This window comes from Panthera uncia, chromosome B1 (assembly GCF_023721935.1).
Source record: "Panthera uncia isolate 11264 chromosome B1, Puncia_PCG_1.0, whole genome shotgun sequence".
Taxonomy (NCBI): Eukaryota; Metazoa; Chordata; class Mammalia; order Carnivora; family Felidae; genus Panthera; species Panthera uncia.
In genome coordinates, this window is record NC_064811.1 from 146,492,533 (window position 1) to 146,517,874 (window position 25,342).

The 25,342-nt window shown below is 38.1% G+C and overlaps 1 protein-coding gene across 1 annotated transcript in view; it reads left to right on the plus strand.

Moving 5' to 3' along the window:
• Positions 1-25,342, plus strand: part of GALNTL6 (polypeptide N-acetylgalactosaminyltransferase like 6) — a 1,200,087-nt gene that overhangs the window by 1,078,612 nt on the left and 96,133 nt on the right. The window contains exon 9 of the mRNA XM_049631330.1: positions 13,635-13,742. Coding sequence (XP_049487287.1) covers positions 13,635-13,742 — 108 coding nt within the window. The remainder of the gene's footprint in view (positions 1-13,634; positions 13,743-25,342) is intronic.

The window sequence follows — 25,342 nt, forward strand, 5'->3', positions numbered from 1 at the left end:
TGTAAATACATAAAAAACAGTAGCCTTTACATATACAAACAACCCCAAAAGAAGATACCATTTATAATAGTAGGGAAAAAGACAGCTAGAAATAAACAAGAAATGTCCTAGTCCTGATGAAGAAAGATTATAATGCTGCTGAGAGACATATAGAGACTAAAATACATGAAATTCATAAAGAAGACAATTCTCCCCAAGCATGCTCATAAATTTAATCTCAGCAAAAGTGGTAACATGAATTTTATTGGGGGGTGGCTAGACACAGTGCTTCTACTCTATAAGTCAAAACAGATAGAATAATGAGAAAAGTTCTGGAGAAACAATGATACAGGGTTAATCACAGCTGATAATAAAATACATAATAAAATTTGCATGAATATACAGAGATATCTTTGGCACAGAATTTAAATAAATTCAGATAAATATGGGAATTTAGCATAAGATAGGCTTAACATTTCAAATCAAGAGGAAGATGGTTGATTTCTGAGTAAATAGTATAGGACAACTACTCTTCTGGAGAAAAAAAAAATTAAATTGGATCCCTATATAACACTTCATACAAAAATAGATCCCAAGGAGATAAATCTTTTTTTTTAATGTTTATTTTTGAGAGAGAGACAGGGCACAAGCGGGGGAGGTGCAGAGAGAGAGACAGGCAAAATCTAAAGTAGGCTCCAGGCTCTGAGCTCTCAACACAGATCCCGACCAGGGCCTCAAACTCACGAACTGAGAGATCATGACCTGAGCCGAAGTTGGATGTTCAGCCACCCAGGAGCCCCTAGAAGATAAATTATTTTAAGCATTAAAAATGAAAATGCGTAAGAACTACAAAAATCCTGGAAGAACTGGAATGGGGAAGGCCTCCTAAATGTGACTTTAAAAAACAAAAAATCCACTAGAAGCAATGAAAGGAAAGATTAATTCATCCACATAAAAATTCTGCACCGGGGTGGTTCAGTCAATTAAGCATCAGATTCTGGATCTCAGCTCAGGTCATGATCTCACAGTCTTTGTGGGTTCAAGCCCCGCATCCAGCTCTGTGCTAACAGTGTGGAGCCTTCTTGGGATTATCTCTCTGTCTCTCTCTCTCTCTCTCTCTCTCTCTGCCCCGCCCCCACTCACACTCTTTCTCTCTCTCAAAATAAATAAACTTTTTAAAAATTCTGCAAGGAAGAAACACACGAAAGACAAATGGCAATCTGAGCAAAATTATTTGCAACTAATACCCTTAATACAGAAAGATCAACTACAAATCAATATGATTAAAGTTTTGAAAAGCCAAATAATAAAAATATTGAGACCGCTCACAGAAAGGACATACAAATGACTCTTAAATATCAAAAGTTATTCATTTTCAATTATGACAAGAAAAAATGTAAATTAAAACTATAATGATATCTTTTTCACCTATTAGATTGGCAACAATCTAAACTTTGATAACACAACACGTTGTCAGAGTGAAGGAAGAGACACTCTCAAACGCGGCCAATTACAGTAATGAGACGTTATATGCCCTCTATAGGAGCAATTAGAAACAATCTTACTAAATGTTTAACGTGCCTCCGTGTTGACCCAATTTCATTTCTATTCTCATGACCCACAGCGAGATTCACACATGTATTCAACAACACACAAAGATGTTTATCTCAACTTGTTTTTATTGATGAAAAAGAGGAAAACTTAAGTGTCAATAAGAGACTGGTTAATTATTATCTAGTTACAATGTGGACTTTAAATAAAACGCAACAGCTTTATTTTTACTTTAGGTGGGGGGGATGGGTTGGATGAGTTACACTGTTTAAAGGCCCCCCATTTCTACCACGTTAAACTTGATACCTGACTGGGTACCCATATACGGTCTCTTTGGGTTTTCATAGGCCCTTCACGTTGTTACTCTCTGAGTGAAGAAGGTTTAGATTGGGTGGTCAGAGCTTTAACGGTATGGTGGTGAGCATAGATTGGGTGGTCAGAAAGACCTTTAAAATACATCCAAATCTGCCTTAATATGTGAATATATATTGGGGTGCCTGGGTGGCTCAGTTGGTTGGGCGTCCGACTTCGGCTCAGGTCATGATCTCACGGTTTGTGGGTTCGAGCCCTGAGTCGGGCTCTGTGCTGACAGCTCGGAGCCTGGAGCCTGCTTCAGATTCTCTCTCTTTCTCTCTCTCTCTCAAAAACAAATAGACATTAAAAAATTTTTTTTAAATATGTGAATATATATTTACATGGATGTTAGAACTGCTTACGTACAAACTCTAGAGACAAATCCAGGTACAGATAGACCAAAATTTCTGAGCCAAAGCAAAGACATTGGTTCACTTGAAAACCCTTGAACAAAGAGAATCTGCAGTTCGTGCAGTGGTGTTCTCAGTCTTGGCCTCCCTTCCATACATAGGTCTGGACTGCAGGGAGGTTCATTTCCCTCTTCCTCTCACTCCTTCAGCCTTGAGTGTCTCCTTCCAGCCGCCACCATGCCACTGCTCGCAGCAAATGCTCCGTGTATACATGACTCACTGATTAGATTCTTAGGAGAAATTACAGAATAATGACACAACAGCACCCCAGAGAAGGTTTTTCTCCCCAGGTGACTGTCCCCAAGCCAGTCCTTCTGTCCCCCAGTGCCCATGCTTGTTAATCTCCATACCCTTGGTTCCCAGGACTTAGCATCTAGTCCAGCAGCAAAAAACCTATAGTTTTAATTAATAAGCATTTCTCACTATCTCCATAGTTGTCTAAAAATACAAAAAACTCCAAGGGTGTTTAATTTATACTCCTGGAATTGTTTATTTGCCTCCCTAGAAGGTACAACTCAATCTCATTTTAGAAATGCACTCCTTTTCCCTTAAGCCACCTCTATATAAACTATCATGACAATGCTTTGTACAAATGGTTTTGTTAGAAATAAATTCAGGCTTATAAAGTGTGCTCATTAGAAATACTTTTTATGCCAAGGATGATCCTAAAATATTTTATATACCTTCTCATTGCTTTTATGAGACTGTATATTAGAGGTCTCTTCTTACTTTCAAGCCTGCAAAGTACCTCAAAGTATAGTTGCAATTTATATCTAAAGTGTGACAGAAGCCTTTTTATGGCACACTATACCTTCAGATACACAAGAAAATATCTAGAGTTGTTCCTATGGGGTTTTTTCCTACAATATTTAGCCTAGGTGACATAAAAATAACCATTTTAATTCAACATGCCCAGAATTGATCTTCCAAAGAAAATATTAAAATGACTCTAAACTCATTCAGAAACTCAAAGATAAACAGAAACAGCTGTTAAATGTCTCGCACGCTAGTCTGAGATTCATTTCAATTACCCGACAAAAGGTACCTCAGGTGTAACAGAGCATTTTCAAGTTAAATTTTATGTCCATTAGATACAAGCCTAGCGGCAAGTCTGAATTCCTTCCAGTTGTTACTTCCTTTATGTCTGATGGCATTTTCCTAATTCCCTGTTTAATTTTATTTTAGCTTTTATAGATGGTTGTAAAGTGAGCAAAATATAACAATTTACACAGCATTCAGTACCTGTGTTAAGGTCAATTTGACTTCCTGCTGAAATTGTTTTCTAATACAGACATTTTGTTCAAGTTTTTGTATTTTTCTGGCCACCATTTTTCCCTAAGAAGAAAAATGAAATACAGTGTAATCACTGCAATTCTTCTGGTGTGTAAATCTATATAAAGCAAGTCACCTTGCCCCCAGCTCAAAAGGCATATGTATAGAAAGTAGGCAAAAAAATCTCTCCTTATGATTCTCAAGCCCTTCACCCCAAATCTCAATAACAATACCATAGACAGCCTCAAAGTATATATACACATTGACTGTACAGATATAAGAATTTGTTTTCTATATTCAATATTTTCTATATTCTACATCAGGGTCCACGACATCAATTGACCCACAACTTCCCTCCTCTTCTCTAAACTGTGAGAGTGACAACTGAGATACACTCTCTACCTCTCTCGCACACGCACATTCACAGACTTGCGTGTTGTCATATGCCCTGACCCCTCTCAGAATGATCAGCATGTGTATAGACAACAACCACCCCATAGAGACCCCAAATACCAGAAGAATAAAGGTGGGCCATATCATGTATGGTATGTATATCTTGTGACCACCATTCTTGAGCACTATTATGGGCCACATAAGGGTACTATGTGAATTACTTGGTCCTTACAACCACCTCGTGAAGTAAACACATGACCCCAGCTTGATAGAAGATGACAAGAAGACTCAGAAAAGGGGAGAAAACCTGCTCAATTCAAAGCCCTGTGTGTGTGTGTTCTTTCCACTGTTCCAGATCATAAAAGTGTATCAATTTCTCTCCCAAGATAAAAATAACATGCAAATACCACTATGAACCTTTAAGAGTGCTCACATTTTTTTTGATGACATTTCTTCATACTGAATATTACTTTAAAAAAATGAATTGCTTATACGCTGAAGCTTAGAAGAACTGTTGCTTTGCAAAAGTTTTTGTTTTAATGACAGTTCCTCTGAGTAGCTTTTGACTAATGTGCTAGTTTCAAAGTACACCCTTGACACTCTTAGACTTTCAAACTCTCACTATTCAAAAAGAGAGGGTGTTTTTTTTTTGCTTTGTTTTGTTTTGGTTTGGGTTTTCTGATACTTCACCTTACTAGAAGACAGAAACCCAACTCAGCCTAACTTAGAGGTAAGGGGAAATTGGAGAGAACACTCATGAAAACAAACCAAAAAAGCCAAGGAAATGGGTGAGCCCCTGGGAGGCCTGGAAATAAGACCTCAAATACTGCTAGAAGCCTTTCTTTGAAGATCTCCTCTTTGTCTCTCTCAGCTTTACTCCCTCCAACAGACTCTGCTTCCACCGCTCAGACTTGGCCTCTGGAAGCTCTCTCTGGCTTTTATTTTCTGCTTCACTACCAGAGAGGTAGTTCCAGTCTAATGAAACCTCAAGGAAGAAGTTCAGTTCAGTCATGTTCCTGCCTCTGCCATTAGGAAGGTATTATGATTGACAAGCCAACTACATGGCCAAGGAAAAGCACATGTTTGGACAGTTCCCCAAAAGAAAAAAGTTGCTGTTCTAATATAGAAAGCCAATTTTTAAAAGTTTTTGAAGAACTTGTATTTGTTTTTAGCAGATGGTGAATCCAGAAAATTTAAGCAGTAGACAGAATCAGGGGACATATGGAAATAATGATAAAAAGCAAACAGTTTGCCTCTAATGCACCTTCTAAGCTGTAGAATAATGAATTAAGGGAAATGAGGGATTTTGTCCTTAGCCATAATATTTTACCTACAAAAGCACTTTTAAGATGTTCAATTGTTTTTCTTTCTTCTCCAAGACTTAATGTTTTAATAAACCAATAAGTGATGTATCTTGGGGGTTTTGCTCCGGTCCCTACCCTAATCACTGTTTTTAAGACTGCTACGTGCGACTGCAAAATATGAACACTGCATCTTCAAAGCAATGATCTGAACAACGTACCCTCTGACGTCCTGCTATCCCTACCCAGGCCTCTTAAAAGCTCATTAAGTGCAAAATAGTTTGGGTACAATCTTTTTTATACGGACATGACAGAGCTTTTCTTACTTTGAAGAAATCCTAAGCAGATGGTTCAAGAAATGAGAGCTTCTCCCCTGAGACTAGAAATGTCCTAGTTGACAAATGAGGACTACCATGTCCTCCTTAAAGACTGTAGATACATTTACCAATTTCTGCTTTTATTATATTCTGATCAACAAATAGAAAAGGGGGGGGTGAGAACGGTCGAAATAAGCTGCTCTTTTTTTTTTTCCTCCTGATCTCACAGAATAACCTCAAAGCCCAAGTTTTCTAAGAATACAGCAAAGCGATGGTGCATATGGGTATATCTCCCCTAAATCAAGTCAAACCAAAGATGCAGTTTTTATTACATCTAACCCAGAAGAATAGTTTAATGACAGACATGGTGTTTTTCGATATCTGCACACCAAAGCTTTTTAGGTTAACAATTAATATTTTAATTCCTAGGTAAATGGTAGTGAGCGACTATTTACTCTTAAGAAGGTTTTCAAACTTAGCCCATCCAAGACCTACCGTACAATTAGAGAGTGATTTTTCCAGCCCCAGAAATAGAATTACTTATTTGTAAATAATATGTTGTATTTTTAACATTAGCCATTTCTTTATTTTATAATAATCTAGATGTGAATGACAATAAGCTCAAGAGAGCTTATTACCTTGAAATTCGTATTTGAGTATGCTAGAGATCACAGCTGTTGTTTTTTAATGGCAACTAAATGGTGGAGTATCATTAAACAGCTCAATTGTCTGGAATTAACCTCAATTTATACCAATAGACCAGTAATTTGTTTATTCAATAAATACAGAGCACCAACTATGTGTCAGGCATTGTCCGAGGTGCTTAGACTATATCACACAGTAAAAGACACAAAGACCCTTGCCTTTTTGGGACAGAGGCAGACAAGTAACAACATAATAAGTAAGTGAGTTATCTCCTGAGTTAGAAAGTGGTAAGTGCTGGTAGGACAGAGAAGGAGTGATGAAGACTCAGGGTGCAGGATAAGAGGATGTTTGGGGCAAGAGGATTAAAGCTAAGACTTGAAAGAGAGGAGGGATTTAGCCATGTGGAGTTCTGGAAGACAATTTCAGACCGAGGGAGCAGCCAGTACAAATGCCCTAAGGTAGAAGGGTATCTGGCGTGTTGGAGGAATAGAAAAGAAGCCAAATGGCTTGAGCAGAGAGAGGCATGGGAAGAAGAGTAGGAAATAAGGTTAGAGAGATAGCAGGTTTTGGATTGAATGGACAAATAAATTTTTTTGAGAATTTAGATCACCGCTTCCATGTATATATTATGTTTCATATTATACCCGATAATAATATTCCCTTACTATCCTCCTGACAATCAATTTCTTACTGAGTCTGATTTCATATTTCACACGACTGGTATAATTGTATGATTCCATTTAATTTAACATCCTCTATGTCTAAATTCCAGTTTGTGACTGATAGTGAAAAGTGATTTTAAAAAATAAGGCAAGCATTCAATTATTCAGTCAATTTGAAATACATTATGGAAAAAAATGCTCCGTGCTCATTCATGAGTAAAATAACATTGCTTTACAATATTTATGTTGTCAAAGGGAGACACACTATCTATACATTTAAAACACTTCTCCAAGAATTAAATGCTTTAAGCATGACAATGCCATAGTTTTGGTTTGTGTTTAAGAAATCATCACATGATACTACAAGGAAGTGTCTTTTAAAAATTTAAACCACACCTTTCAGAACAGATAAAGAATTTGATAAACGCCAACACAGCTGTGCTCTCTTAAAGAACTATGTTGTCACACGGTCACCTAAACACATCTCTCTAGCATGTCAGGATGTGCATGCTTCTGCTTCTACTGAAATAGGCACTGTTATTGGAAGATGGAACAAAATGAAGAAGTGTTTGGTGATGTCCATAGTGTAGAACCAAAAAAAGTCTAAGATTAGAGACAATTGACTTGGTGCGTTTATGATGAAAAGCAAGTTGGCCCTGAGCTCGTAAGGAGCAACACTAAATTGGAAAAGCTTTAGGGCTCCTGCATAAGTAAAAGTGTAAGTGTAGTGGAAATAGAGGTGATCATACTCAATTATTCAATAAATATTTATTATTTACTATGTGCTAAGCGCTTCACTAGTAGCTGGAGATATAATAAAATAGTAATATAGTAAAACAGTCATGGATCTATTAGTCTAGTGAGGGGAGACAGACACTAAGCAAACCATTATGCAAACACACAAATCCTTTAACTACAGTTACTGTCTCTACTTGAAAGAAACTGTTCAGAATTTTGAATTGGTCACATATCATAGCTCCAACATAGTGAACAAGACTGGCATATGGTAAATGCTCACTATGTATTTGTTTACTCACTCAGTTAATGAATTATGTGAAAGGGAAGTACAGGATGGAAATAGGAGCATAAAACGGGAGTCCTAACCAAATCTGGGGACTCAGCAGTGACAGTGAAGCTGAAAACTGGAAAATAAATAGGAAATAGACAAAGGATAGGAAAGAAGGGAAAGGGCAAGAGGCAGGGGAGAATTCCTTTAGAGACAACAATTTATGGCAGCAAGCCCTGAGGAAGGAAACTCAGTGCTTCTTAAGGAATTAAAAATAGCCCAAGAGAGTCATGATCTCACGGTTCCTGAGTTACGCATTGGGCTCGCGGAAGTCAGCATAGAGCCCGCCTCTGATCCTCTGTCCCCCTCCTCCCTGCCCCTTTCCCACAGGTTCTCACTCTCTCTCTTTCTCTCTCACTCTGTCAAAATAAATAAATAAATTTAAAAAAACTTCGTTTAAGCCCACAGAGAGTATGTGTAAGGAATCCCCCAGCCCACACATACTCTCTCTGGGCTATTTTCAATTCCTTATTTGTGTGGGGAGGGGGGAAGTAGGGACAGGAGAGAGTGACTGACAGACACATAAGCAAGGGGTCGATAATGCAAGGCCTTGGAGACTTTATGGAGAAGTAGTGACTTGACCTTAACAGCAGTAACAAACACTGAAGGATTTTAAATGGAGGTGTGACAGATTCATATTTGTAAGTGGTCATAGTAGCAATATGGAGAAATACATTTTAGAATTCTATAGTTGCCTTAACACGGAATTTAGCATAAAAGAAAATCTGGGGGCACCTGGGTGGCTCAGTCAGTTAAACATCTAACTCTTGATCTCAGCTCAGATCTTGATCCAGAAAAAAAAAAAAAATCTGAGAAGTTTCCTGAATTTGACTTAACTGTAAAGAAAAATTTCTGATGGGAAGAATCTTAAAAATAAGAGTAGGCGATCAATGGAAAACATGAATTTTGATTCATTGGAGACTGTGGCAGGCGGAATTCTGAGATGACCCTCTTCCTTGCTTTACTCCCACAATTATGTTACATTACAGAGCAAAGAAATTTGGCAAACGTAATTCAGTTTACTAATCAATTCACATAGTTTTTAGAACTATGGTCCCGGTGGCTTAACCTTATTCACATGAGCCTTTCAAAAGCCCAGAGTTTTCTCCAGCTGGTAGCACAAGAAGTCAGAAAGATTTAAAGTGTAAAGACTGTTCTATGTGACGGAGGTTAACCATCGCTGGCATGGAGAGTTCATGGGGCAAAAAACAGCAGAGTCTAGTCATCCGCCAGGAAGAAACTGGGGGTCCCAGTCCTACAACTGCAAGGAACCGAATTCTGCCAACAGTCTAAATGAAGCTGGAAGCAGATACTTCCCCAGAGGTTCCAGTTAAGAGCTTAGCCCAGCAGCCACTTAGATTTCAGCCCTGTGAGACTCCAGGCAGAGAACCCAGCTGAGCCCACATGGACTTCTGACCCACAGAACTGGGAGACCATAACAAATAAGTGTTGTTTTCAGCCATTACGTTTGTGGTAATTTGTTACACACTGTTAGAAAACTTTTGCAGATATCTTTAAAAACCGGATTACAGTGACCCTCTGAACAGAATTAGTTAGAATTTCCTTTCTGTGTGTCCAATAGGTTATTTTGACATATCTTAGAAAGGAAGGTAATCATGATTTATTTCACTTTTTATTGTGGCAATTCTTACTCTGGCAAAATCTCTCCCAATGTATTTAGTCTACTTCTACCTACTTTCTACCTATTCTAGAAGACCATATGAACCAAAAAAAAAAAAAAAAAAAGTAGATTTACGTCAGAGGATGTAAAGAATTACCTGGGCCTTGTCCCTACAACTTACACTCATTTGTCACCATGTCCTAGTCCTACAGGAGAGATTGGCCACCTCCACCAACTGATGAGAGTAATAAAGCCACCTTTTTTTCATGATACATAAATACCCATGCCAACAAATCAGTATTTCCCAGCTAAGATGATAATATGGCAAAAAGACTTCTTTGCCCTGACACTTGTTTACCTTTGACCAAGAAAGACTGACATTTGATTACACACAGGACTGTCTAACATTCTCTGCCCTCCAATTGCCCACCCGTTCATCTTTTGTATATTGCTTCCAAATATTACCTCTTTAAAATGCAGAAATAATAAAAGGAAATAATCTCTCAGATAACTACATCCACTATATTTGATCTAAGATGTCAGAATAGACAGGGGGAAAAAAGTTCATTAGAGCAGACCAACTCCTATAAAAAATCCCAAAATCTTGGTAACGACCTCAGCTGTCTTTGCCAACAATTTGTTTAACACAGGTTCACTGCAGGAACTTCACAAGCCAAATAGAATACAGGATAATATCTCTTAATGAGTCAATGAAGAAATAGCATACTGCAAATCAATGACAGATTAATCACACTATTGTTCTAGGCAAGGGGACATGAGAGGAATAAAGTCCAAATTTAGTTGAAGTATACCTTTATAGGAGAGACGGCTTAGCCACCCTTGGACTGACATCAGCAGCCAGGTCCCCTGTTACTAGAGCACATTGCTGGGGGACAAGGGTGCCAGTCTTGACGGGCAAGAAGATTTTCAAGGGCTGCTGCAAGGCTTTAGCCACTGCTGGTAAAAGAGTCACCTTTACCGTGGCAGGAGCTACTTGCCCCAAGGTCTTAGGAGAGCTATTTTCAATGAGCCAAGAGTTGCCTTGCCCAAACAGGACACTCTCAGTCCACACAAACTCTCGATATTTATAGTCAAAATGCCACCTATCATTGTTGCTTCTTCATATGCTATTGTTCATAAGCCCCTAGTGAAGCCCCTCAGCAGCTGAACTACTGAGCTCTTTTCAGTGAGAACAGATGAGATGATGACATTCTGACGCCATTTACTCCATCTTGTATCAAAACAAATTTACCTCTAAAACAACCTCTTTTTTTCTCCTTATCATAAACAAGTGGATTAAAACAACTTTCTTAAGTCATAAACAGTGAATTTGAAATCACACCAATACATGACAGCTACCAAGTTTACATTGTAGAGGAGTATGTGCAGTGGGAGGTAGTATGGTGTCCAGTTTTGGAAAATACAATATCCCACAAAGTCTATCTTAGAATCACTGAATTTCAGTGTTCCAAAGGACTTTGTAACTTAAAAAATGGCAGTCAGCAAACCATGGTCCTTTGCCTGTTTTATTGAAATATAGCTAGCCATACTAGGGTTGCTTTTCCAAGAGAAACCATATGACCTGAAAAGCCCAAAGTATTTATTTTGACTTTTACAGATGAAGTTTGCTGACTATAGATGGAATATTGATCAAATATATGGACACTGGAGTTAGACTGCTAGCATTCAAATCTCCATTCTGCAGGATGGCCAGTTACATCGTTTGGGCAAGTTACTCAGCCTCTAAACTACCACTCTCACAGCTATCTAATTGGGGGAAATAGTAAAATCTGTCACTGAGTTTTGAAGATTAAATAAAAAAGGGCACAATGCACACTCATAAATGCTAACTCTTATTATTAGGATTATCTTAAAATATCAGCTAGGTCAACTGTCCACCCAAAGTTACATATTTGTCTCCAAAGTGTCTTCTACTACAGATTTCAACACATCTAGTGAGGCAGGAAGCTCATTTAATCATTCTGTTAGAAACTTCTTCCTTCCACTGCATTGAAATCTGCCTTTTTATAGCTCGATGCTATTAATCCGATCTCCTTGAGGTGCTACAGCAATCTCCTCCAAATACTAGGATCTTCAAATATTTGAGAAGGGTTTCCCTGAATTTTATCTTATCAAGACTACATATCCTCCAGTTCTTTTCATCATTTCTTCTAAAACACAGTTTGTATCTCTTTCTCACTTTGGTAATTCTTTTCAGAAGGAAATATAAAGTATTTACCTAGAAATTAGCATAAGACTTCAGACAGATAGATTCACACCCTTCCTCCCCAAACTCTCCATATTATGCTGGTGATGTATGTTTTATGCTACTTAGTCTTTTTCCATTCCATCCAGTTCTGGAAGTGTTGATATTTTTAGATACAAAGACCTTATGTTTGCCCTTTTTATGTTTAATCTAATATAGCTTCAGTCTCTCCACATCTTTCCAGATGTTGGTACTATTGTTTAGACTGTTCACTACCCCTACCAGCTTCATATCATCTTTGCATACTTCTGATGTCTTGATTTAAAAGATGAGTAAATATCCCACTACATTAAAATTCATACTATGGATAGTCCTGAACTCATTTAGAGCAACTGAGTATTGTTTTAGTAATTGAATTGCCTTTGCCCTTGGACTTCTATCACCTTAATCACTGTATATTTACTAGTCTTGCTTGGGGTGTCATTCTTTTTAGTGAAAGAAGTTGGAAGCAAATGTAAGCTAAGACATAAACAGCTTTCTTTCTCTCTTTCAATATTACACTTTAAGACAGGCTGTGTATCTGTATTAGTCAGGGTGCTCCAGAGAAACGGAACCAACAGCATATGGATATATTAAGAGAGAGAGATTTATTTTACAGAACTGGTTCATGGGATTGAGGAGGCATGGTAAGTCCAAAACCTGCAAGGTAGACTGGCAGACTGAAGATCCAAGGAAGAGCTGCAGTTCAAGTCCACAAGCAGTCAGCTAGCAGAATTCCTTCTTGCTAGGGGGAGGTCAGTCTTGGTTCCATGAGGGTCTTCAATTCCTTGGATAAGCTACATTACAGAAGATATAATGCTTTACTCAAAGTCCAATTTAAATGTTAATCTCATCCCCCCCCCCCAAAAAAAAAAACAAAAAAACAACAATAACAACAAAAAAACACCTCCATAGAAACATCCAGAATAATGTTTGACCAAATATCTGGGCACTGTGGTGCAACCAAGTGACATATTAAATTAACCATTATAGTATCTAAGTCTTTTTAATCTTTTTCTCGAAATGAAAATAGCTAAAAGTCTAGCATATATTAAGCCTGGATTTTTATTGTCATAATTTGTCCTTTAATGGTTAAGTACACTGTTACATGAAACTGTGATTAAGTGTGTGACTAAGTGAATATTCATGATAAAAAATAACCCATTAAATTTTGTTACCATATATAAGTACAATATTTTAACATATACCTTGAGTTTAGTACTTCCTGAGTCCACATCAATAACCAATTGTTTTTTGTACCTAAGAAAAGATCCAGGGTAAGAGAAAATAGAATGCAACAATGATTTTTAAGATGAGCTTTCCTGGAAGTTTCAAAATGTGGATGTCACTTAAAGTATGGATATGTCTGCATTCTTTAATTCATTCACCTATTTTTAAAATTCCATTTTTTTATGTTTGAAAATTTTGAAATGGCATTTAAATTCCAATGCTATTTCTTCAAATGATTTCACAAGATAGTCAAAACAAATAGCTATATAAATGAGAAGATGTCTAAGCATTAAATGTCAGCGCGCACAATGTTTGTGAACAAATTCTACTAGAATAGAAAAATGCCAAGATGCTATCTATGGAAATTAGACTTTACTAAACTCATATTGTGGTTCTAAACTTTTATGAATCTAGGTTTTGAAAAATGTGAGGTCTTTTTCTTGGTTAACTATTTATGATAAATAGAAATTATTAATTTAGAGATTTTGAGCAATTATAAGATTGTTTATGAATTCTACTAAGAATTCCTTTTTTTAATATGAATTGTACTGTTCTCTTTTGTTATACTTTTAAATTTCCTCTCTTTAGGTTTGGATGTGTGGAGGAGAAATGTTTGATGTCCCATGTTCTAGAGTTGGTCATATCTACAGAAAGTATGTCCCTTATAAAGTTCCATCTGGGACCAGCCTGGCAAGAGTGAGTAACTGGGGATCAAAATAAGTTGGGCTTTACATGGCTTCCTGTAGGCAGCAGACCAAGCAGCCTCCTACGTCGTATAATTTGTGACACAGACTGACAGGCACAGTCTGTTAAAAACAACTGACCGAAATAAAAACTGCACCACTTACCATTCCATTTGGCAGGCTTTAGTACGTATAGAGTTTCTGTGTTCCTCAGAGTTTGATTTCCATTCCTTAAGGAGGGGTTAACTATTATATTAATTCTTGTTTTTAATTGCTTCTAAGCGCTTTCACATACATTATATTTAACCTTCACCTATACCTTCTTCGATTGGTATTCATATCCTTATTTTGTAGATGAGAAAACTGAGGCTTAGCAAGGTGGCTTGTTCACGCTCAAATGAATGATGGAGGAGGGGGTTTAAGCCTGAGTCGTCGGAATGGATGTCCAGTACTCCCCCTGTCCCCCTTCATGGAGTATAACAGGATACATAAGTCAGATGGAGAAAGGAGGAAATACGAGATGGGGAGAGGTGGTTGCCCAACCTCTGCTTTCTCATTTGCAACTAGAGCCAAGACTGCCTGAAATTTTACCCCATCCTCAAAATTCCACATTTGGCCAGTTGCAAGATGCTTTTTCAAATACTGTTTTGAATAAAACCTTTTTCATAGGCTAAATGGAAAGATGCCTTTTAGAATGTTTTCATACATATTCGGGAGAAAGTCACAATGCCTTCTTGAATAATCCTGACAATTTCTCTGTTTTCCATGTTACTTTCTTCATAGCTGGGTTAGTTTTATTCACCACAGTATGTATCTACCACTGCAGAGATGCAAAATCTAGAAAAAAATGTGTTTTTGCTACGTCCCTTTACACAGTATTCTCCTAGGAATCGAACCCTGAATTATTCATTTGGTTTTTTTACTACTAAGGCGTCAATAGATAACTATTTGGATCTTTTATATAAAGCTCAATAGACTCACAAGCTTCTTTAAAATATAAACCAGTTCATCAGGTTTCATTAGAATATCAATCCCACCAAGGCAGAGTTTCTTCTGTGCTATTTGCTACTACACTCCCAGCACCTAGAACAAGACTTGGCAGGCACTCAACAAATATTTGTTGACAGGACTAATTAATAAGAAAAAAAAACTAGAAAATGCTACAGGCATGTCTTACTAGAACTTAACAATGAAGTACAAAATTTTTTCTTTAAAAAAATTTTGTTAACGTTTATTCATTTTTGAGAGACAGAGTGCGAGTTGAGGAGGGGCAGATAGAGGGAGACACAGAATCTGAAGCAGGCTCCATGCTCTGAGCTGTCAGCACAGAGCCCAACACGGGGCTTGAACTCATGAACTGTGAGATCATGACCTGAGCTGAAGTCAGAAGCCTAGCCAACTGAGCCACCCAGGCGCCCCAAATTTTCATTTGTAGTGAATCTTCTTGAGGAAAGAGAATTGATTCTTATTCCATTTCTGAGATTGTCAACTGTATGCATTTTCTTAAGCCACATCCACAATCTTTTTTTATAACAGTTTGAGTTCATAGTAATGAGGTTACATCACATACACCTTTTTTTAAATGTTTTATTTATTTTTGAGAGAGTGCAAGCAGGGGAGGCTGCAGAGAGAGGAAGACAGAGGATCTGAAGCAGACTCTGCACTGACAGCAGTGAGCCTGATGTGGGGCTTGAACTCACGAACTGTGAGATCATGACCTGAGCCACAGTTGGACGGTCAACTGACTGAGCCACCCAGGTGCCCCAGCATCACATACACCTTGAAGGGAAGTGGTCATATTATTACTCCCTCCTCAAAAGTGTAATAAAGTACTCCATTAAGTAGCTATAAAAATATGCTATTTGAAAAAAAATCACAAAATCACAAAGCAATTACAGAGCTGTATCTTAGATAAGGACATATGATTTAATTTTGTCATAAGACTTAACACATATGAATCTCCAAATTCATTCAGGAAAACAACAAGAATTCACTAAAAGGTATAGCTTTGGGCACATATCACAAATCAGCCATGTGAGTATCATAAATCATAGCAGGTGAAACTACCCCAAAGATAATGATGTTGTCACTTGTCCCTCTCACTCACTCATATGCTCCCAGCTTGTGCCCCAATCTGCATCATTCATTTGCAGGATGGATGGAGTAAGTGCTTGGTTTGTAGTCAAAATTAGAGTGTTCAAACTGGAAGGGAAAGTTGTGCTGATCCACAGGGTGTGTTTTCAAAAAAATAAAACTGCTCATATATTTTCAAGAAAGAAATGAAGTACTTTTTCAAGGACTGTCAAATATAGGAAAGCTAGGGCTGGCACATAAAATTTCCAGCAAAAAGTGAGTGTGCCTTCAAATGAAAAAAAAAAAGTCCATACTTCTGAATTTTAATCTTTTCCACTTAAATTTTACTTGAGGGCTCATTTTCAGTTTTTTTCTAAACTGCTAGGGCAATCAGAAAGTCATAAATATTGAAGTTCAACTGTCACTCTAAGGTACGTTTCATGATATTTTAAATAAAAAAATATATTAAAATGAAAAACAATTCTGATTTTTGTGGGAGAACCTCAACTACCTGCTACCCCTGCTGTCGTTACTAAATCATCAAAAATGATGAGAGACATTAAAGGTGTTTCAGATGCAGAGTCATGTCTATTCAATAGGTAGTTAATCTCTCCAAGCTCATTAGGAAATGAAGATGGAGATTTTAACTCTAAAGGCTTGTTTTCTTATTTTACAAAGCTCCTTTAATCCTTCAAAAACATGCACCTTTTATTTACGTACCTATGTAAACTGAAGATTCCCTCCAACCTCCAAACACACACACGCACACGCACACGCACACGCACACGCACACGCACACACACATGTGTAAATAGCCTGCTGTCCTCTAAATAGTTCACCAGTGTGTATTATTGAAATAAATTCAAATAATTAGTACCTTCTATTTACCTAGCATTACAGTCTGGTTGGAAGAGACAAGATAGCCATGTATGAAACCTCTAGAGGACAATACAGGACAAGCAGTTGTTCAAACATATTGTGAAGATACGCATTAGCAGAGGGGGCAGGAGGGGGATGCGGTACCAAAGCTTTTGAACTGAAAGAGGACCTTCGAGGATACTTCAATTAAATGAACGAATTTCATAGAATAGTGGTTCCCAAGCACAGGACCAGTGACCAGAAGCAGTTCCGGGCCAGTTTTCATCCAGCCTCAGTGACCTGAGAAAAATAAGTATCACAAAGCTACATATATTCGATTTAGTAATATCCTTTTATGCAGCAATCAGAGGCTTTGGTTTTTTTTTTTTAATGACAGAATACAAGATCGATTTTATTAGTGCCCTTATTTGGCAAAAATAAAAATTAGCATCCCTATGGCAGTTCCCATAAAATGCAAAACTCCAGGATACGGTGACTTACAATTCAGCTTCATCTGGGAATCAGAGTTTTCACTCATCATGAATAAAACTAGACATCTTACTGAGTTGGCTCCAGCGTTTGCACACTGGGCATTGTTGTGGCATCTTTTCACCAGGAGCAAACAGCCAGTTCCTGAAAGAGGAAATGATTGTCCCTCTTGTTGTAGAAAGACTAGAACGTCCGAGAGCTGTAGTGATAGCTGTCCCTTCCTCAGGATGACACTGTCCTCGTCACAGAAGAGTGAGCAGCTCCTCAGTGAAAGGCCTAGTGAGCCTCCGCACAGGCAGAAGCGGCTGAGGGGCAGTTGGGTGGAAGACCCTCCAAGAAGACCCTTCCTTCTGACAAGTTGTGACGTGAACCACTCGCTCTGTTGAAGGAGCAGCCATTACTGGCGCCTTGCAGACGTCTCTGTGAATGCAACTGTGTTTGGGGACAATCAAAGCCACTGGACCTGAGACCAGTGGCTTTATGAGCAGGGACAAGACAGAGGTGCAGAGCCATCACCTCATGCATAAACATACTGATTGCAGCACAAGGGTAGTCCCGCGGATGCAAGTTGGCCCAAGGGAGTTTCCCAGGGAGGATCCTAAGCCACCGGAGGGCACTGTTGCAAGCTGGGAGTGGGGCAGTCCTGGAAGCTCACAGGCTGTCCTCCCTAGCTCCAAAGTTTGCAAGGGATGCAACAGGATGCAAAATGAGGGAACTGCATACTTCTGTGGTTTGCCACTGACATAGTATTAATACTTTTTTTCTTTTCTAAAATGCCGTCTTGCATTTTATGGCAACCGTCATCCAGATTTTGACATACAGCTGTAAAAGGAAAGAAGTCAAACCCCATAAAAGTCCTGTTGCACTGGATGGCCTATAGAACTTGAAAATGTAACTCTCATTAGAAAGGGTAAGGTTAAATGTCAAGTGAACAGAGTGGAATTGTGAACTGAGACACCTCTGTCCTAGGCTTAACCCTCCTACCAAACTGACCCTTATGGGAAGGCTTGGAATGAACAGGAGCAGTCGGAGTGGACCGGCACAGGCTCCAGCATGAGCAACAATACCGGTAGGAAGGAGCAGGCGCAGAGAGTGAGAAAGGACAGTTTGGGACCTGTGGAGCTAAACTGGGAATGTACATTGGAGGCAGACTCTCTGGAGGGCCCTGTGTGCAGACCACAGTGTGTTTTTTTTATAGATTGCACTCACAGTTTTGGGACAGGAAATGCCAGGATAAAAATAAAAGGGGTAATTGGGCACCTGGGTGGCTGAGTCAGTTAAGAGGCCAACTCTTAGATTTGGCACAGGTCCTGATCTCACAGTTTGTGAGTTTGAGCCCTGTGTCAAGCTCTGCACTGACAGAGTGGAACCTGCTTGGGACTCTCTGCCTCTTCCCTGCTCATTCTCTCCCTCTCTCTCTCTCACCCTCACACACACATACACACACACACACACACACACACACACACCCAAAATAAGCTTTAAAAAAATAAAAAATAAAGTAAAAAAAAATAATAAATAAATAAAAGCGTTAAACAGATCAACCAACAAGTAAACATTAAGTGGGAGAAGACTAAGGGAAGTAACATTTTGAACACAAGAAGCATTTGTAAAGAAAATTTCCTGGAAGGTTTTTATTGATTTGCCATGCTGTGCAAGGAGAGAGAGGTCAAATGTGGTTAGGAGGTTTTCATCATAGCTTCTAAGAAAAAAATCATATCCATACAAAAAATGGAGACATGCAAAAGGGGAAGGGGGAAGATGCTGAGATTAGTTTTAGATAAGAAGGGTGATAAGCGAAACCCTTACATGAGTTCAGGGACGGCCAGATCCCAGAGACTTGCACAGACTTCCCATGTAGGATTCTGAGAGCCCACAAAAATCAGATTTTCTATACCAATAAATGTTCATTTCTGGGAGAGAAAAAAAAGGAATTCATCATGCCAGGCACTGTGCTAGGCCCTGGAAGTATAAATGAAGAACACGATAAACAAAAACTTTAACTTCTGATAACTAACGACCCTGATTAGGACAGTTAGATGGTATCGACACAATCCAGCAATTTACACATAACAATCTAAACACCACGAGGGTGAGCTAAGGGTTAAATAAACATAACTAAATTCACTATGAATGAGATCTGTATCTTATATACTTATTTGTAAGCGGCTTTGTTTAGAAACAAATTATTGCAATTACAATTTTACGTAAGAGGAAGTATATCTCGTATAACACATCCAGTGTTATTTAATACAATAACAATATATGCTCTATAGTAATAGATTATATTTAATGATCCTATAGGCCACACTGTGATCTATATCCAAGTTACAAATGTTTTTCACCTTATGTATTTACTTAGGGTTTCTTGGCAGAATGCAATGATCTTTGATGTTCTATGGTTATTATACTTCATGGGCGTGAAGGTTAAACCTGACGTCTGAGGCAGAAGGGTGATTTTGCCTCTATCAGCTATGAAATGACTTCTTAACCTATTTTTCAAGTTGTTTTTCTCCTGGTGTCATAACTCTGGTGACATCCAGTTCTTCTGACTCCATAGATCATCTCAGACTGTTGAAACTGGTTGGGGCGGAGAGAGGTAGAGGTGAGGAGGAGTAGGGGGAAGGGTTTCAGTGTGGAAGCCCAATCACCCCAAATCAATTAGGGAGTGCTTCCTCATCGTTCACCCTGGCACCAGCTATCCTGGTCTAAAGTAGCTGAAATGGAAGAACGCAAGATCTGACGTATGCAGCCCTCCCTTGTTTGTGTCAGAAAAATATATCAGTTGAGGAAAAGCTTTAGCAAGACCAAAATGACTACTTTGATATCAGAAAACAAAATCAGCAACAAGGCTATAGAGTATGGTGATGAATGGGAAATCTGCTCCCACAAATTGACCTTTCTCCCCTGATGATTATAAATCAGTTCACTCTCATAAAACTGCCCAACAAATAAGAGCTGTAACATGACAACCTTAGCCGTCAACAGCAGCCAGCACCTCTTTCTATTTCTCTGAAAACTATAGAGTTCAGGTGCTTTATTTGAAACTATCATCGAGTTCAGGGACACAGTGGCCTATCATGGGCTTTCTCTCAAAAAACAGAAAATGATGAATTCTTCCCCAAAGACTCAACCTGCATTCATGGCTAGGACTTCCATGCAGAAGCAGTTCCTCTGAAAACAATAACTATATCTAATTCTTCCTTATAATATAACAAAAAAGATAATAAGGCCATCTAATACTTAGGGCCAGAACTAAAGTTGATTCACATACTGCAATCATGTGTTAGTTTCTTTCCCTTCTTGGCCACATTTTAGAATATAATATCTTCTATTTATATGGAGCTTTTTATTTAAGAAGTCCAAGCATCTTTCATGAATAATATTTCATTATTCTTCATGAGAGTCTCCCTAAAAAAACAATCATAAGTTTATTATGTGACAATAATGATTCAGTAAATCATTAAGATATGGTGAGTCCATTGCATGCTATAAAGATAAGGGTCTATCCTCAACAAAGACTCAGGCTAGAGAAACTTCTCAGTAAATATTTATTAATTGCCTACTATGGAGATGCATTGAGCATGCTACGTGTCTTAAGCCAGTAGCATTGAGCCCTTCCTGTTAGATCAAGCCATCCCTTTGTAATAGAATGTCACATCACCCAAGGACATTGCCCCACACTGGAGATAAGTTTCTGGTACCCAACACCAATAGAGCACTCATACTCATCCTTTAATGATGTCCCATTTTTAACACTTGACATTTTATGCTTGCATTGCATAAGAGGAAAACAAGGCAAAGTAAAACTACTCTGTCTGCCAAGGACCTAGAGAGAGGATGGGAAAACATGGAACACAAACTTATGTCTCGCTGCTTGGCCTTTATTTGTTCCCTTAATTCCTAAACCACTGGTATCAGAATTTTTTTTAAGTATCCACTTTTTTTCATCCGTTTGCTTAACAAATAACAACAGAATCACACATTGTCTTTAAAAAATTTTAAACAATATGGAGGTAAAACATGGAGTGTTCATACCAAACCTAGAGACTCTAAATTTCTTTTTCATGTGAAAAATATCATGAAAACAACATGTGAGGGGAAGACAACAATATTGTTTTGAAACTCAGCAATTTTCCACAAAGCTTCTCAAAACTAACTTTTACTTTGATTTTCTTCCTATTTATTTGCTCTACATATTGCCCCCCAAACTCCCACAGATGCTCTCATCTTCCCAACATTAAAGCATTCTGCTCCGTTTAACTGTTCCAAATATCCCTCAGTGCTTTCCCAAGTTTAGCTCAGCTATGACTTGTGAATCAAGTATCTAACACTTTCTGAGGTGCAAAACAGAGCTTGGAATTGAGACAAGTAATCTCTAAACCATAAGGACAAAAGTCAGCATTTCCTGATCCATCTAGTGAGGACCAGCATTTTTCATGAGTTTTTTGTTGAGCCTATTGGCAGATTTTATAAAGTAAATATGATTTATTTAAATGGGGATCCTAGGTATTGACATGACAATTAGCTGTCATGAGTAATCATACTCTTACTTTGTCATTCTTAACAAAATTAAAATGGGAATTATTTTCTCTTTCCAATGGTGCCTTTTCCAGTCTGCTTTTGGCTACTCCTTCCCCTACCTAAAGTACCTTGGCACTTTGTGTTGTTAGTTAGCATTTATACAGCTTTCTTTTTTCAAAGCACTTGAGAAACTACATGGTGAGCCCATTTGTGGGCTGGGGGGAATTATAATTGCATTTTTATCATTATCCCCATTAGAACTGAACATTTTCACAACTCCACTGGAGCCTCAAAAAGGAGAAAGCTTGCTTAGATAAAGTAGGCCCCTGCTGCTATAAAATTAAGCTACTGAAATTTAAGCAAATTTAAATATTTAGCATGCCATGATCTCAATAACCAAAAATGCAACTCTTGCAAGAGGCAGCTGGGCTGGCTGCTTTATAACTCCACCTTTCAGGACCCCAATGGAATGAGGAAGCCACAGGAGTACCTGAATAGGAGGGTCTCATTTTGTGGAATTAGATTCTTACCGTAAGATGTGTACATGCACAGTGGCACTGTGCTTGAGGCCTCTGCCATTTCATTTCCATTCTAATTACCTTTGTTTCTAATAGTTTCTTAGTTCATAGCAAGAATTCCATTTCCAGGGAAATTAATGTACAACATGGCAGCCATATTGTCATGGCAGTCAGTAATATTATAATACATATTTGAAAGTTGCCAACATGGTAAATCTTAAAAGTTCTCATCAAAAGGAAAGAAAACTGTAACTGTGTATGGTGAATTGATGATAACTAGATTTATTGCAGTTATACACTTTCCAATGTATGCAAATATTGAATTATTATGTTGTGTACCTGAAACATAATGTTATATGTCAATTTTACCTTAATAAGAAAAATCTATTTCCAACTTCAGTTCCAGCCCAAGTATATCTCCTTTTGACGTTACATTTGAGATGAAAAAAAAAGTTCCATTTGATATTCTATAAAGTGAGAAATGGTCAAAGCCAACTGCCAGCTCTGTGGTTTCTGGATGCTTTTAGTGTTCTAATTCTGAAAACAGTTTATAAAAATAAAATTTCACAGATGACCTAAACTTTTAACATATAATTTCCAACCTAAGGACCCAACATGAGCTATTAAAAACATATAGGGTTTTTTTTTTGCCTGTTTTGACAGTATGATAAATAAAACAGGGTCTACTAATAACAAATGGAATAAATACTATAGCAGCATTTAGTTTAACCACAGTTGGCTTGTGGTGAATGTTTGTGTGATGTAACAAAACGTTTGATATCCTCTTTGGTTGATGGTTGGAAGTGCTTGTTGCGATTTATTTTTTTAAAAAATAGCAATTGTGGGGTGCCTGGGTGGCTCAGTAGATTGAGCGTCCAACTTCGGCTCAGGTCATGATCTCGCGGTCTGTGAGTTCAAGCCCTGTGTCAGGCTCTGTACTGACAGCTCAGAGCCTGGAGCCTGCTTCTGCTTCTGTGTCTCCCTCTCTCTCTGCCCCTCCCCCGCTCATTCTCTGTCTGTCTGTCTCTCTCTCTCTCTCTCTCTCTCTGTCAAAAATAAACATTAAAAAAAACTGTATTTAAAAAATAGCAATTGTATTAATAATAATTATTTACCAATAAGACCACGCTGCCTTTTATACTCAAATTAATTGTGATAGCACGAGACTCCGTTGGCTTGATTGCCAAAAATAAGCACCCTTCAGATTATCCCTCTGATGTCTCTAGACCTCCCCAAAAGGCTTCCTCCCCCGTGCTTACATACCTGCTTGTCAGATGCAGTACCCACTCTGCCTCACCCATGACTTGTTTCTTCTTTGTGCTCCCACTTGCCCCTTTCTTGCCTGTGAAGCTACTGGAGAAGCCATACGTCTTCCGCCATTCACAAGAAGAGCATCAACAGCTCATGGTGCTGTCTCTGGAGAAACCAACACTTCAGTTCTCAAAGTACCAGAACTTACCTGGGTCCTGGATAAACTCAGGATGGTCGTCTTTTAGCTATGGGCCATTCGCCCTCACTTGAACACTAGAGACTTCTGTTTATGTTAAGCTTCCTTCAATAATTCCAATAGCTATTGGTTATCTCCACTTCCTCCATATTTCAGAAAACTAATGATGAAAAATAATTCCGTCATATTCCAATCCTCAATCTCAGCCAAATACAGTTTTAGGGGATAAAAACAAATAAATTAAAAAAGACAAAACAAAATAGAAACCATACTTTCACTTTTGTCCCATCATACCATGTTTTGCTTCTGAGGCTAGGTCACAAAGGCACTGCTGCTTCCACCTTGTTCTCTTGTGTGACTTGATTTGGGGAAAACAGTCATCACATCATGATGAACACTCAACAGCCCTGTAGAGGCCCATAAAGAGGAAAATTGAGTTCCCCTACCAATAACAAGTACCAGTTTGTCAAACGTGTAGCCACCTTGGAAGAAGATCTTCCAGCCCCATTCAAGGCTTAAGATAACTGTTGCCTGGCAAAATCTGGCTGAAACTCCTGAAAATCCAAGCCAGATTGCCCAAACCACTCCCAAGTTCCTGACCCACAGAAACTGTGAAAGATTTTTTAAAAAAGGTTTATTATTGTTTTAAACTATTCCATTTGAGAGTGATTTGTTATATATTGATAGGTAAGTACAATACATCTATTTCTGTTTAACAGTTCTTCATCAGCAACAATCAGCCCAACTTTATCTTTAAGGGCCCTGATTACCTAAGGTGACCCAACTTAAGCTTAAACATTAGGCAAGGTTATGCTTCAAAGACACTATCAACAGGTAAAACAGAGTGAAAAGGCAACTCACTAAATAGCAGAAAATATTTGCAAATCATATATCTGATAAGGGGTTAATATCCAGAATATTTAAAGAACTTCTACAACTCAACAACAAAAAAGCAAAAAACCTGATTTAAGAAATGGGAAAGGGACTTGAAAAGACTTGTGTCCAACGAAGATATACAAATGGCCAATAAGCATATGAAACAAGATGTGCAACATCACTAATCACTGGAGAAACAAAACAAACCCACAATGAGATACCACTTCACACCCATTAAGATGACTATTATTTAAAAAACAAACAAAAAACCTAGAAAACAGAAAACAGTGAATGTTGGAAACAATGTAGAGAAATTAGAACCCCTGTACATAACAGAAATGTTAAATGTTGCAGCCACCACGGAAAGCAGTATGGGGTTTCCTCAAAAAATTAAAACTAAAGTTACCATATGATCCAATGATTCCATTTCTGAGTAATACACAAAAGAATTGAAAGCAAGTATTCAAGCAGATATTTGTACACACATGTTCATAGTGATAGTCAAAACATAGAAGCAACCCAATGTCCATTGATAATAAATGGGTAAGCAAAATGTGGTATATACATACAATGGGTTATTATTCAGCCATGAAAAGAAGGAAAATTCTGACAGATACTACAAAATGGATGAATATTGAAGACATTATACCAAGTGAAATATGCCAGTCACAAAAGAGTGAATGCTGCATGATTCCTCTTATATGAAATAGCTTACATATTCAAGTAGTAGTAAACAGAAAATAGAATAGTGATTGCTAGGGATTGAAGAATGAGGAAATGGGGAGTTATTGTTTAATGGATTTAGAGTTTCAGCTCAGGAAGATGACA